The following is a 15269-nucleotide window of genomic DNA, read 5'->3' on the forward strand; positions in this document are numbered from 1 at the left end:
TCACTACAATAGTGGTGTTTCATTAAATGGCACAGTATGATCTTACTTCAGATGAGTTTTATTCTATGTTATACATATTAAGTACCAGTGCTTCATCGATACTGTAATTCATGTTCATGTCTTTATTTATTATGATTAGTATTGTGTTAATGGGTAAATTTGCATATGTACACACACACACATACAATGTATATATTTTAGGAAAGGATTTGAGGAAGAGAGGATTGAAGCTCTACTTCATAAAATTGAAATCCAGCTGAAGCATCAGTCTACAAGTTTTGGTCTTGCTCTGACGTCAGTAAGTGCTCTTTTTTTTTTTTTCTCAAGAAGTAAAATGTCTGTTTTCAACAGTGTCTTAAAATTCTGGATCCAATTTTGCAAGGCCGTTCTCATGCAGAACTCCCACTGAAGTATCTTTCTTTTGTCTCTCTTCTTCCCTCCCGCAAAGTCCACAAAGATCTGTTGTTGTTAGCATTTGTATTGTCTCCTTTGAGTCCAGCCTCCTAATCTTTACATGATTAACTGCACTGAGATTGCTTGCATGGGTAATTATTTCTCCTGGGCTTGTAAACTTGGGGCATGGCTTCTTTCCTCTTGCACACCATAGCACTATGTAAATAATGACTGATTTCTTGGTCCCGTTAATTTACCTATTGTTTTTAAAATTCATAGTATAAATGTGAAAATTTGCATTGGCTTGACTGTTTTCTAGGGCAAATACCCATTAAAACAGTTAACTGGTTAAACAATTAAAATTATATTGTTTAACTGGTTAACCATTGGAGGACTGGTACAGAGTAGCCAGGTCTGGGATGTCACAGAGGCTGCGGTCCTGCTAGCCACAGACAGAGGGCTGCTCCAGCCCGGTCCTCTATAAGTGAGACTGTTTCAGGTGGGGGTTGCTGTGGGTAGGTGTATGAATTCCATAGAAAATGTGGGTGATTCTGAGCCAATGTTCCTTCTAATATTTTCCATCCATGTGGAGAATAATTTTTATTTGCACTGAGGCATGTGTGAATGTGCACCACTAGTAGAAACAAAAAACCTAGCTAATCACCTGGGTGGTATTTGAAAATCTCCTTGGTGGCCGTACAAGCGCACTGTTTACAGGGAACTGCACTGAGGAACCCTGAGAACGCAAGGGATCTCAGTGGCATCTATTGCTGCCTGAAGGGATATAGGTATTTGCGCTGCAAGGTGATCATTGGAAACCATAGCTAGAAACTAGTCCTTATATTCATTTGGCAACTTTTTAAAAAGAGATGGGGGCCTGTGTGAGCTGTAGGGTCTACAGGAGAAGTGGAATATTTCACGTTCTGCTTTTCCCAAAAGCTATACCCTGTGTTCTACGTGTCCACTGTCTGTCATGCTGCTGTCCTCCTTGTCCTTACCATTGTAACCTTCACCCACTTTACTCTCTATCCTGTTCTCCACTATGTAACCCAAGCTTCAAGCTTTCTATAGCCTGCAAGCCCCATCTGTGGACCTCTCTAAGATCCAAAGGAAGTGAGCTGCTTAGGAGGTCTTCTAGGGTGGAGTAATGTGGTTACCAGAAGACTTGGGGAGGGGACATCAACAAGCAAAAAGCATCGAATGGAATAATCCAATCAAACGTATTTCAAAGCGTTTCACTGTTCAAGTTAGGATCTGGCAAAAACTGCTTTATAAGTTTCTCACTGTGGTGATTACCATTTTTTAAAATGTGTTCAGCTTGTCTGATCAAGTTCTGCAAGAAAAAAATCTTTTGCTAAGGCTTGTAAGAAATTAATTCAAAGTGAGGGTTATCGCTGCAAGAAAATACTCTAGAAGTGTACTTTATTTAAAAGAAATAGAAACTGTTTAATTCTCCAACAGTGACATCCCTCCATTAATAAAAAAGGGAAATAGCTTCAAGTTTTCTAGAGATGATAGTTTAAATATACTAGACTTTAACTAGGGAAGTTCAGTGTCTGAGTTCCCTTTTCTTTTGTTAATTTCTTGTTACAACAGTGACAAAAAGCAAAAGTTAGATATGTTGAACATAGAACACCTTAAATTTAGAGTGCAATCTTACAGAAATTTGTCTGATTTTTTTAACAGTGTTTGTAGAGATGCACCGAACCAGTCGAACAAATTATTGTTAGATTGATCAAACTTAATGAGTGAGAAATGTTAAATTCTTCCAGATCTTGGAACAGACAGTTACTGCTCCAAAGGTTGTGGAAACATTTACCTCTGCCCTAGACCTGACCAATCCATTTGTCAAATGATATTTCCTTTGTGTGAAGATTTTGGTGGAGAACATTGGTTTTACAAAATGTAAGCCCAGTTGCAGCCTTAACTGTGTTCCTTTCAACAACCAATAATATCACTTTTACCTTATGCACTTATCAAATGGCGGTATTACCAAAGTGTTGCATATTGCTTGTCTGCTATAAATATGCAAACAAGACTGGCAAAATGTGTGTTCTGGAATATGCATATCAATCCATGAAATGGCTATATATGCAGTTAAATGTTATGTTTGTCTAATATCTTGCCAATCAAGTACATAGCTTCCTGCTGGAATCATGAAGGAGACCCTGTGGAACTTCTGAAGATTGCAGACAAAGTGGCTCAGTTCAGGCATCACCTCAAGGAAAACCCAATGTTTCTTCAAGAAAAAGTTAAGCAGTATTTTAAGGTAAGGAAACCAAAGGAAAAGCTCTTTTAGTAATAATTTCTAAATCACACTGTTGGAGCCTGTGACAATAATACTAGCTTCAGTCCTCTTGATTTTTTCATAACTATATAAATTATTATTAAGGGTAGCTTAAATGTCAGCATTTACAGATGGAGTCCACTTATCCAATATACCTTAAATCTTTCAGAAAATTAAGCTACCACCCATTTTTGCCAAATGTCCACTTAAAGTGTGTACTTTGGGAAAAATGCAAGACAGACATTCCCCAGCATACAAAGTGTCCTGCTGAACAGCTGTGCCCCCTCAATTCTCCAGGGTGGTGTGTCTTCTACACTGCTTCACTGGGAGAGCTGTGGCTCCTGGCTTTGCTCATTGACAGCCTCTGGAATGTTAATTACTCCCAGCTGAGTTACATGAGTGCTCCTAGCCAGCCACTCCTGAATTGAGTGTTAGAGTGACACTAGCAAATTAGGCTCAGACTTGTCCCCAGAAATGTAACATAAAAAAGGACATACTGGGTCAGACCAATGTGGCCAATGCCAGGGGCCCCAGAGGGAATGAATAGAACAACTAATCATCAAATGATCCATCCCCTGTCGCCCATTTCCAGCCTTTGACAAACAGGCTAAGGCCACCATCCCTGCCCATCCTGGCTAATAGATTCATGCAGTATTGTTACATCAATGGCTATCTAGTTATTTTTTTGAACTCTCTTAAGACCTGTTCTTCACAACATCCCCTAGTAACGAGTTAAATAGGTTGACTGTATATTGTGTGAAGAAAAACTTCCTTTTGCTCATTTTAAATCTACTATGTATTAATTTCCTTTGGTGACCCTTAGTTCTTATGTTATGGGAACAAGTAAATAACTTTTCCTTATTTACTTTCTTCACACCAGCCATAATTGTATATGTATAGTTGGGATTATGTTTTCCAATATGGATTACTTGGCATTTATCAACATTAAAATTTATCCGATAATTTGTTACCCTGTCACCTAGTTTTGTGCGATCCTTTGGAAGTTCTTCACAGTCTGCTTCGGACTTCAGTACCTTGAGCAGTTTAGTGCCCTCTGCAAATTTTGCCATTTGAGGTTGTGTCTAAACTACATGGCTCCATCGATGGAGCCATGTAGATTAGGCTGATCGGCAAAGGGAAATGAAGCTGCGATTTAAATAATCGCGGCTTCATTTAAATTTAAATGGCTGCCACGCTGAGCTGACAAACAGCTAATCAGCTGTTTGTTGGCTCAGCGCGCTAGTCTGGACGCTCTCGCGCCAACCTGAAAGCCCTTTATCAACCTCCCCATTATGCCTCGTAGGATGAGGTTTACCGGGGAGGTCGATAAAGGGCTTTCATATCGGCAGAGGAGCGTCCAGACTAGTGCGCTGAGCCGGCAAACAGCTGATCAGCTGTTTGTCGGCTCAGCGCGGCAGCCATTTAAATTTAAATTAAGCCGCGATTATTTAAATCGCGGCTTCATTTCCCTTTGCCGAACAAACAAATCTACATGGCTCCGTTGACGGAGCCATGTAGTTTAGATGTACCCTCACTGTTTACCCTTTTCTCCAGATCATTTATGAATATGTTCAATAGGATTGTTCCTCGTATGGACCACTGAGGGACACCACTTCTCTCCAGTCTGAAAACTGACCATTAATTCCTACCCTTTGTTTCCTATCATTTAACTAGTTATCTGTGCATGAGAGGACTTTCCCTCTTATCCCTTGACAGTTTACTTTGCTTCAGAGCCTTTGGTTAGGGACCTTGCCAAAGGCTTTTTGAAGAGCTAAGTATACTATATCCACTGGATCTGTCTTGTCTACCTGCTTGTTGACAGCCCCCTTCTAACCTCAAAGGAGTCTAGTAGATTAATGAGGCATGATTTCCTTCTGCGGAAACCATGTTGACTTTTTCCCCAACAAGTTATGCTCATCTGTATGTCTGACAATTCTGTTCTTACTTATAGTTTAAACCAATCTTTCCAGTATTGAGGTTAGACTTACTGGCCTGTAATTACCAGGCTAGAACCCTTTTTAAAAATTGGCATCACATTAGCTACCCTCTAGTCATTAGGCACAGAAGCTGATTTAAACAATAGGTTACAAATCAAAGTTAGTAATTCTTCAATTTCACATTTGAGTTGTTTTAGAATGTTTGGAGCAATGCTATCTGGTCCCAGTGACTTATTACTGTTTGTTTCAAAACTTCCTTTAATGTGCTTCTTGTACTGCCCATCACTTTCCTTCTTTGTAGTGCAAGCTCATAGAAAATACAGGCAGTCCCCAGGTTACGTACAAGATAGGGACTGTAGGTTTGTTCTTAAGTCGAATCTGTATGTAAGTCGGAACTGGCGTCAGCCACTGCTGAAACTGATCAGTTTCCTGTAGTCAGCCCCTGGTCAGTTTCAGCAGCGGCTGACTTGGGGATGCCTGGGGCAGAGCAGCTGGGGTGCTGCTGGGTTGCTCCAGTAGCACCGCTCCTCGACGCTACTGGAGCAACCCAGCAGCACCCCAGCTGCTCTGCCCCAGGCGTCCTGATTCAGCCACTGCTGAAACTGACCAGCAGCGGCTGAATCAGGACGCCTGGGGCAGAGCAGCTGGGGTGCTGCCGGGTTGGTACAGTAGCGCCGAGGAGAGGCGCTTTGGGACCAACCCGGCAGCGCCCCAGCTGCTCTACCCCAGGCATAGGCAAGAAAAGCCTGGGCTGCTGGGGGGGGAGGGGAGGCACTAGCTGCACTTCCACCCCCCCCCCCCCCCAGCAGACCAGGGAGACGCGGTGGTGGGACCGCCCGCGTCCTCCATGGCTTTGCTCCGTCTCCCTGGTCTGCTGACCAGGGAGACGGGGAGCAAAGCCTTGGAGCACGCCCGCAGCGGGACAGGCCAGGCTCACCCGGGCTGTCCCGCTGCGGGCGTGCTCCGCGGCTTTGCTCTGCGTCTCCCTGGTCTGCAGGGAGACGGGGAGCAAAGCCTTGGAGCACGCCCACAGCGGGACAGCCCAGGCGCGCCCGGGCTGTCCCGCTACGGGCGTGCTCCAAGGCTTTGCTCCAGGTCTCCCTGGTTTGCAGGGAGACGGGGAGCAAAGCCTTGGAGCACGCCCTCATACAGAGGCAAGTGGGGAAGGGGAGGCTGAGCGCTTCACTTGACTACTGGAAAAGCTTATACTTATTGGGTAGTTGAGTAGTCAACTACTAACATCCCTGCTAAGTATATCTGCATGGTAATGGCAATAAATCTAGGAATCTGAACACAAAAGGGAAGAAGCAGTCCTTAAACTTAATATTTTATTATGGGAATGTATTTGTACAGGATAATCTACATAGACTGACTCTGTCAATGAGTCCAGATGAAAGCTACTATGAAAAACAAGCAAAACTGGAAGCAGAAAAACTGAAACAGAAGGTCAATGATCTTTCAGAAAAGGAGAAGAAACAAACATATGAAAAAGGTTAGCCTCTGGTAATACTTTTCAGTTCTGATAGGTATTTTGTTACTTATAGAATATGTACAATTGTTTGATATATACCAGAAGTCCATCAACATATGTTTTGGAAGTTGGGGACACTACTCTTGATTTTTTTTTTTTTTTAAATAATCTGCGTGTGCTCATATATACTTGCAAAAGACAAATGTACAGTTATAGACAGGGCTTAACAAACTGCAGCGAAATCTACTTGCCAGCCCCGCACTGCACATGTGCCAGACTTGCATTGTGCATGCGCATGCTGCCTGTAAAAGGGGCGACTAGCTGAAATCTACTCGCCACAGGCAAGTAGATTCACTGATTTGTCGAGCCCTGGTTATAGACGTCACCAGTATATTCCATGATGTAGAGTACTTTTCACTTAAAAAATTAAAACGATTGGTGGAGAGGGGGAATTCTATAATGAGAACTGATACATAGATGGATTTTTCAGCCTGCAGACTGTAGTTTCTCTAATATTGTCACTTACATAGACAGCCCCTGAGTAAGATTAGCAGAACTTGGAATCTATGGGCAACAGTGAAACATAAAGTCATCATGTCAATTACACTCATTGTGCTTAGGAAAACTATAAACAGCAGTAAGGCAGGCTAGTAAGTGTTCCCAAGGAAGAGAAACAAAATCTAGAGGAGTAAAGAAGCTGAGCTACTACTGTAAAGTAGCCTGGAGGTTCTGAACATGGGTAAAGGAGAGCAGGTTTCTAGCAGCTGGGGGAGGTTGCCTATATTATAAGGTGAACTTGAAGTTGTCGTCTTTGGATTTGTTTTTTTAAAGCAGCCAGGAGCAGATACAAAAGATAGAGGTTGAGATTTTCCAATTGACTAACAGATTTAGCCACACACCATGTAGAAAGGTCCAGAGAGAGCACTCTGAGGAGGATTCCAGGTGGTGGTTGAGCTTTTCACCTCAAAGCTGTGTGTTGTCCATGGAGCTTGCTATTAAAGGCTTTCTGACATCTGCCTGGTGGGTGTCTAATGAGCTGTCATTAAAAAGGATGGAGCTAGAAACACTATTATTATTACTGGGGAGATGCATTTTGTATTATGCCTCTTGATGTGCATGTCAATAAAATGTAGTAACTATGTAATTGTTTAAGGGAGCTGTTGGAAATTGGAAATATCAAACTCTTATACCACAGAAATGCATTCCCTTCCCCCTGGGAAGCTACATAATTTCACGGGTTTTTGATAATTTGTATTAGAAATCTTTAAGCATTAGTCCTGCTATTCTAATTTATTAGGTTTGGAGTTAATTGATCTTCAGAGCAAACCTCAGGATACCTCCTGTCTCCCAGCTCTAAAAGTATCTGACATTGAGTCCACAATCCCATTCACTGAACTGGAGATGGCATTTGAAGGTTAGTATACTTAAATCTTCTGTAAAATTAAGGAATAATTTAATGGACTGTTGCTTTGAGAGTAGAGTGTGAATGGGAAATGAAATGGCTTCATATACTTGCCAGCATATTGGGGTATAGAATAAAAGCCTAAGTCTGAACCATGTTGCTCTAAAGCTATGTCTGTACTCCACAGTTATTTTGGAATAAGCTATTCCAGAATAGTTATTTTGAAATAGCTTATTTTGAAATAGTACGTCTATACCACTGCAGGGAAGCCTCAAAATTAGTCCAAGGAAGGCTTCCCTAATGTAGACCTGCTATCATAATTTGGAGCCCCAGAAGGAATAACTTAGAATGGCCCAGGTGAGGGGCTATTTCGAAATAGCAGAAGTGGAACGTCTACACATGCCTTATTTCGAAATAGCTTTTTCAGAATAGGCATTGTTCTTCGTAGAATAAGTTTACAGAAGTCGGAATAAGCTGTCCATTATTTCGAAATTACTTCAAAATAATGGAATTGCTGTGTAGACTCTCGCATAGTTATTTCGGAATAACAGCTGTTATTCCAAAATAGCTTTGCTGTGTAGACACACCCTAAGGTGGTTGCAATACTTGAAGTATAAAAAATACTGTACCTCTTCCTAGCTGATCCAAGAACTGTTCTGTAAATTGATGGAGAACAAGTAATTATAGATTACTTGTGTTAATTGTAGAACTGTAGCAAAATTCTGAAAGTGATTTGAATTGTATAATATTTTAAAGTACATATGCCATCTGTTAGCATAGGCTGTAGAACAGAATCTGCTACTTGAGCTACTAAAAGTGGTAAGAAACATCCATCAGACTGAAATCACTAAATTAAATAGAGGAAAAACAAACAGGTGTTCACTGAATAGCTGTTCTTGTGGTGCTGCTTGCTGGCAAGTATATATAGTTTCCCAGTTATTACAGGAACCTGTACAGACTGTAAAAACTAATTGGCCATCCAGTAAATATCATCACTGATGAGAATTCCATAATGTACCCATTTCCCTGGTGAGAAATGGAAAGGTATTTCTTTGAAAACTTAAATGCCATAATGAGACCAGTGCATAATTTTATTGTGGTAATACATTATAATAATTAGATAACACTTGAACAACAGGATCAGCATAATTAATTGTAATAAAGTAAAACACATGTGCTTCTAAGAAAATGGTGAAGGATAAAATTTCTAGTTGCAGAAGAGCATGGCAGCTGTTGATTCTTAAACAAAAGTGTACAAAAATACAAACATTTTGTTACCTCAGGCAATCAGAGTTCAGAAATGTTCAAGTTTGTCTCAGTCATGCTCTTCCCTGAACTTCGATAGATATATTAACTTGTGCAATCATGCTACATATTGTTCCTTAGTAAGCATACTTCTTCGTGTATGTATTTCTCTACCTTGGCTCACACAGATCTTTTGTGTCTCTTGCCTGTACTCAAATGTTTGTCATTAATAAAGCTGCCACCTTAGCTTCTCTCTCATTTCAGTAGAAGCAACCCCTTTCCCCAGTTTATTTTTAAAAAAGGGAGAGGAAAAAAAAGCAAAAGGAAATGGGTCTCTAAATCGCTTTTTTTCTGTCAATTTTTTTAAAGATTGTTTCCTTCTTTTTCTCCTTCTCTTCTCTTGTACTCCAAACAATAACCCTCCTTTCCCACAGATCAGCACAGCTGTTGTCTCCACATTAATAACTACAATATATTTGTGCTTCCTACTGGTTTTGTTTACAATGAAAGAATCACAGCTATTCTCTTCCATATTTGAGATGTGGAAAGGAGGAAAGGGACTGCTTCAACAGGACTAAATATTCCTTTAGCATTTTTCAAAACAGTTTGCCTTTCAGTTGTTTGCTCTTTCTTATTCTTGTATGAAGTATTGTTGTAATTGTGTCAGTCCTGCGATGTCAGAGACAAGGTGGGTGAGATATCTTTTATTAGGCCAACTTATTTTTGTGAGAGACACGAGCTTTTGAGCTACACAAACCTGAAAAAGAGCTCTGTGTAAATCAAAAGGTTCTCTCTCACCAGCAGAAGTTGGTTTAATGAAAGAGATTACTACATCCCACCTTATCCTTTTCTGAGTCTAAAATTTAAATATTTAATAACCTTTCTCAGTCTGATAATTTTGAAGGTGATTTCTACTGACTGAACATAACTGTATAATGGCCTAGAAAACTCATAAATCTGTCTGGGACTCACATCACAATGCCTGCAATTAAAACAGGATGTGGCTTCCTATTACTTTTTGTAGTGTCAAAAATAGCTCTATTATAAAGTATTTTGGCCAATGTCATAGCTATCATGTTCTCAAAGTTTTTCCTTTTATTCATAGCTGATGAAATCCCTGTCCAGTACTGTGCTCAGCCGACCAATGGGATGGTATATTTCAGAGCTGTTTCCAGCTTGAACACCCTTCCAGAGGAGCTCAAACCATACGTGCCACTCTTCTGCAATGTCATTACTAAGTAAGATAATTAGTGTGCTTGAAGTTGATATGATGTATTGCAATACATGGAAATAACATTAATATTGAACACTTCCTAGAATTATTGTGTTCCATCTTACTTCTGTTTTCTGGTAATTTCAGTGATGTTTCAATAGTGCAAATAATTTTTATTATGGGGCAGAGTCCGATATAGTTAGCTAGCAAGCTTGTAAACTACTTTATCAAATACATTTTAATAGACTCTTTTGTATTTTAATTTTTTCTTTAATACCATATATTGGGTATTTGCTAACATTTAAAAAACCCTAGTGTCTTTATTAATAACTCCCCCTATCTATTAGGTAATGCATCAGATTACTTGTGCTTTGAAGTTACATTGTGTATTTGTACTGGACAATTTGGATCGTTTCTGGTTTTACTATATTGTTTGAACTCAGAGGAAATAGAACTACTTCTTTTTTGTTTTTCTTTTTTTTATAGAATGGGCTGTGGAACCCTTGGTTACAGAGAACAAGCCCAACAAATAGAACTAAAAACAGGTGGCATGTCTGCCAGCCCACATATCATTGCTGATGATTCCCACCTGGATGCGTATGAACAGGTAAATCATAACATAATATATGCTGTTGCATTACACTGACAACATTGTAGTTAAGGATCGAGTAAGGTTTCTTCATAAAGCAGTCAATGTTGAGGACTTTATTTCAGAACATGTTGTGCTGAAAATTTGGTGTAGAGATGAGCTTTTGTTGACATGACATAAATTTCATCATCATGATAACTTACCTTTATCCCAAAGATAACCTTTTTTCATGACTCTTTATCTTCAGATTGCTTTATAATATCTCTTACCACAGTATTCAAGTAGATAAAAAAAAAACTAAGAAAAGATGTTTACCTTTTTCAGTTCTTTCATGACAAAATGGCATGACATATGTATAAAATTGGAAGGATTAGATTTTTATCAGAAAGCATTATTTTACTGTATACACACAGACAAAATTAATTTCCATCAATGAGGATAGAAATTTATGGAGGCAAAGTAAGAAAAATGCTGTTTGAGAACTTATTAGAGCTTGATATGAGGATATTTTCTTTATATTTTGACACATAATCAGAAATGGTGTTACGCTGGTTAAAGTTTTAAGTAATTGATTTTCAGTGTTTACTGTCATGAAAATTGCCTAATTTCCTCCCATGAAATCTGCTACTCTGACAATTTAAACCGGTAAACATTTTAAAATGCTTTAAAAATAGAGCTTTATATTTTCTATTGAAATTATAAAATAGTAAAAAGATAACTCTACCAAACCTACATATGTAGCACAGTAGTAATGTATAGTTAAAGAATATTCAATATATTCAAGCTCATTGAGATCAGACATGCTAGGACTTCCTCAATCAACTCAATTAAGATTTTTCTTAATGTTGATCTTCTGTGGCCCCCCCTTCTTTTGCTGTAACTTCCGTGCAGTAGTTACTGCCCACAGTACATGGGGAGAGGAGTATGGGTATGTCTACACTACCACCCTAGTTCGAACTAGGGTGGTAATGTAGGCAACCGGAGTTGCAAATGAAGCCCAGGATTTGAATTTGCATTTGCATCTCGCTAGTACGGACTCTGTGCCGCGCGGCTACACGCGGCACGGACTAGGTAGTTCAGACTAGGCTTCCTATTTCACGAGGAGTAACGGTAGTTCGGAATAGGAAGCCTAGTCCGAACTACCTAGTCCGTGCCGCGTGTAGCTGCGCGGCATGGAGTCCACACTAGCGGACATTTAAAAATGGCGGCGCCTGGCGAGATGCAAATGAAGCCCGGGAAATTCAAATCCCGGGCTTCATTTGTAACTCCGGTTGCCTACATTACCACCCTAGTTCGAACTAGGGTGGTAGTGTAGACATACCCTATCAGCATATCTGCAGGGCAGGGATTAGGCACTCATTTGCTTTCTACCCTCTGAACAACTTTGATCTAGAGTTCCACTGTCCTCCTTCTAGGCCACATTTAACCACCCACTGAATGTGATAGGCTGACATAGGGACACAGAAGCTGGCTTTCACTGACACATGAGGCAGGGTTTGCCCCATAGAAAGGAAGGTACTATTCATGTAGACCTATGTAACTACACTTCTTGTCTTTCCTGCAGTTTTAGCAGTGAGGCTGTCTGCATGTGATAGGCCATTAAGCTGATACTGTAGAATCACTTTCATAAAATGCTGCATCATGTTTCTGTGGCCTTTTATTTCAGTTGTCTTCTATTGGTTTATCCTGTGTGTGAAGTATCTTCATTTTTCCTTTAGGGTGTGCTCTTTTCATCTCTGTGCCTGGATAGAAATCTGCCAGACATGATGCACTTATGGAGTGAAATCTTTAACAAGTAGTGTATTGGCTTTTCATATGTTTTTAGTCCCTCTTCTACCTTCTCCTGTCCCTCAAAAAAAAAAAAAAAAGAGTTCCTACTTTGTTAATCAATTCTGGCTTTGCATAATTTAATTTCAGCATGCTCTAAATCAAAATATTCTTCTTTCTATAAAATCCATATTAGCTGTACGGATGAAGGCTAGTTTTAGAAATTACAATAATGAACCATTCAGTATTTTAAAGTAGTCTAGATCCGGTCCCATATTTTTAAGTCCCGTATTTAAGCCTTTCTGCAGTGTCCTGACTTGATCAGTAATGGAGGGTACTGGTGCTGGCTAGATCCCTGCTCACCAGCTGTCCACCGACCAGCAATAGATGGTGGTGCGGGCAGTGGCTGGCGATGAGGGTGGGTGTGCAAGGCAGGTGGCCAGATGAAGATGCAGCACACATCCCACCTCTTGGTCAACAGAACTTTCCCTGCCATCCCCTTTACATTCAGCACTGGCTGCGCACTACAAGCTGAGGAGTCTGGTGTGTGCCGATACCAGACATTGACCAGTTACGTGTTGTCTCTGCTGCACCCATCTGCCATTTCCATGTACCCCCTCTCACTGTCCTCTCCTTGTTTTGCCCCATACTCCTTTGGTCCCCCCTGCTCCTCCCTATCCCCCCTACTGGAGCATGTCCCATTCCAAGTACTGTGCAGAGAACCAGCCCCTGGTCAGAGTGCTCAGCTCAACAACAGCCTGGCTGGCAGGTTGCTTCCCCCACTGCCTCTGGCTAGGCTGGAGCCTCGGGAAAGTCCAAGACACCCTGGCCTGGGGCATTGGCCATGAGGAGCTAAGCCCTGTATGTGCCAAAGTCCCACACAGCACTAGCCTGGGGAAGCCTCTTCTCCCCTCAGCTCAGCTCTAGAGAGTGTGGTGGGGGGGGGAGCAGTTTCCATCTTGTCTGTGTCCCAAACATGCAAGCTCTTCACAGCAGCTCCCAGGCAGGAGATTAGCACCCTTTGTTCCCCCTGCTGAGCCACCTCTGACTGGGTTTGCTGAAGCCCCTGCAGTCAGGTTCTCTGGGACCTGGTGCACAGTAAATCTTTAGGGCTTCACCTTTTCCTGCTTATACTGTAGCCAGGGGATAGGAGGCAGCTGGATTATGTCACTGGCCACCAGCAGTCTGGAGGTTGAGCTGCCTTTCTACACTCTGCAGGCAAGAAAGGACAAGCTGCTTCCAAGCACTGGGGAACTGGGGGAGGAAGAGATGAGCTCTGTAAAGACATGGGCCAGGGTCATCCCTTCTCCTCACCTTCTCCCTTGCAGCTGGAAGCAGCTCCTTTCCCTTCACTTCCACACAGTGCTGAAAGGCTGTTACTGGCCACAATCTGCTGTGAATCCTGGCAGAAATCTGTGGAGGGTAGGTATGTGACCCTGTATTTCACCCCTATGTGCTGCCTTGGGAAGATGTAGTGCCAGGTACCAGGAGAGGCAGATATGTCCTGGAGGCCCAGGTAGGGAGCATCAGGTCAGTCTGTCGCATCCTCCCTCTCCTTGTATGAGAGAGGGATACAGGAGTGTGTGCATGTGTAACCTCTACCTGTGTCTGTCACCTCTCCATGTGAACCCTACAGCCTTGAAGATAAGGTAAATAAAAAGGCTCCAACTACTTTTTAATATGGACTTAGTCAACTTGATGTTATTTTGAATGTTAGAAGTGCATACATCTGATTGCCATTGAACTTGCTTAAGTACAGGTAATTTTACCAGGTGTCCTGTATTCAGCATAGGGAAGTATTATCACCCTAAGATTAGAGCATTTCTGCATGAGACCTGGAAAATTCTTGCATTTTTCTCTGTTGTTTCTTTGTCTGTTTCTTTTTCTTTTTAATGAACGTGTAGTATTGTAGCCTGTAAGTGTTGTTTCCTTTCTTTCCAATGTAGCCCACACTTTGAAGAAGAGGAGCATTTTAGAGTACTGGTTAAGATGATTGCACAAGAGCTGTCAAATGGAATTCCTGATTCTGGGCATATATATGCATCTGTGAGAGCTAGCAAAACACTTACATCTGCTGGAGAGTTGCAAGAAATGTACAATGGCATGGATCAGGTAAAGGGAGAAGTGTTTTATTTAACTGATACCAAACTCTTACGTTATGCTATGCTTATTTATGCTGATGTATGTAGTACCTTCACATTTGCTGATTATTTCCTCCCTCCTTTTCAGGTCAAACTGATGAAGCGAATTGCAGAAATGTCTGACATTAAACCAGTACTACGCAAACTACCACGTATTAAGAAATATTTATTAAACAGTGACAACATGAGGTGAGATCTTGTTGGGGTTCCTTTTCTATTAAGAGTCAGAGAAAAATCTTTGTGTCCTATAAATATCTCATGTAATGCTGGTTTGAGATGTTCCTGCCTCTTAAGGGAAATAGTCTGAGGGATAGACGTGATAGTATCTAACGTTAAAAACAATGAGTAGTCCTGTAGCACTTTGGAGACTAATATATATAACATCATCTGAAGAAGTGGGTTGTGCCCACCGAAGTTCATTCCCTATGGTGCCACAGGACTAGTTGTTTTTAGGGGAAATAGTGAGGTCTTGGAATCCACTTAAATGTAAAGTAGTGAGAAAGATGAGTGAAATGCTGAAGTGAAGCTGCTTGATCTCAGGCACTACAGTTTCAAAAGTTGTCATGTCTTCCTGCCTCTTCCCAGCCCTGCTTTGTCTCAGGAAGCCTCCAGCGTCCCTGGTAGTCAGGTCCCTCCTACCCCCAAGCTTGAGTAAGAGGGTGTCTTCTCCTTCCCTCCAGGAGCCCTTATTTATACAGCCCCAGCTGGGCCCTATTTGGCTTTATCTGCCTCAGCTACAGGCTATGCCAGGGGTACTCAACATGCAGCCTGTGGTGTTGTTTGGGTTTACAAAGGGCTCAATGCGCAGCCCACAGGTGGGATCC

General features: G+C 41.4%; 1 protein-coding gene across 1 annotated transcript in view; it reads left to right on the plus strand.

Annotated features, from left to right (window-relative positions):
- PITRM1 (pitrilysin metallopeptidase 1) overlaps positions 1–15269 on the plus strand; it is a 48732-nt gene that overhangs the window by 17592 nt on the left and 15871 nt on the right. Inside the window, exons 12-20 of the mRNA XM_075922708.2 lie at positions 202–298; positions 2528–2662; positions 5971–6109; positions 7386–7502; positions 9841–9973; positions 10435–10555; positions 12256–12332; positions 14251–14416; positions 14534–14634. Coding sequence (XP_075778823.1) covers positions 202–298; positions 2528–2662; positions 5971–6109; positions 7386–7502; positions 9841–9973; positions 10435–10555; positions 12256–12332; positions 14251–14416; positions 14534–14634 — 1086 coding nt within the window. The remainder of the gene's footprint in view (positions 1–201; positions 299–2527; positions 2663–5970; positions 6110–7385; positions 7503–9840; positions 9974–10434; positions 10556–12255; positions 12333–14250; positions 14417–14533; positions 14635–15269) is intronic.

This window comes from Pelodiscus sinensis, chromosome 2, assembly GCF_052426305.1.
Source record: "Pelodiscus sinensis isolate ZL-2025 chromosome 2, ASM5242630v1, whole genome shotgun sequence".
Lineage (NCBI taxonomy): Eukaryota > Metazoa > Chordata > Testudines > Trionychidae > Pelodiscus > Pelodiscus sinensis.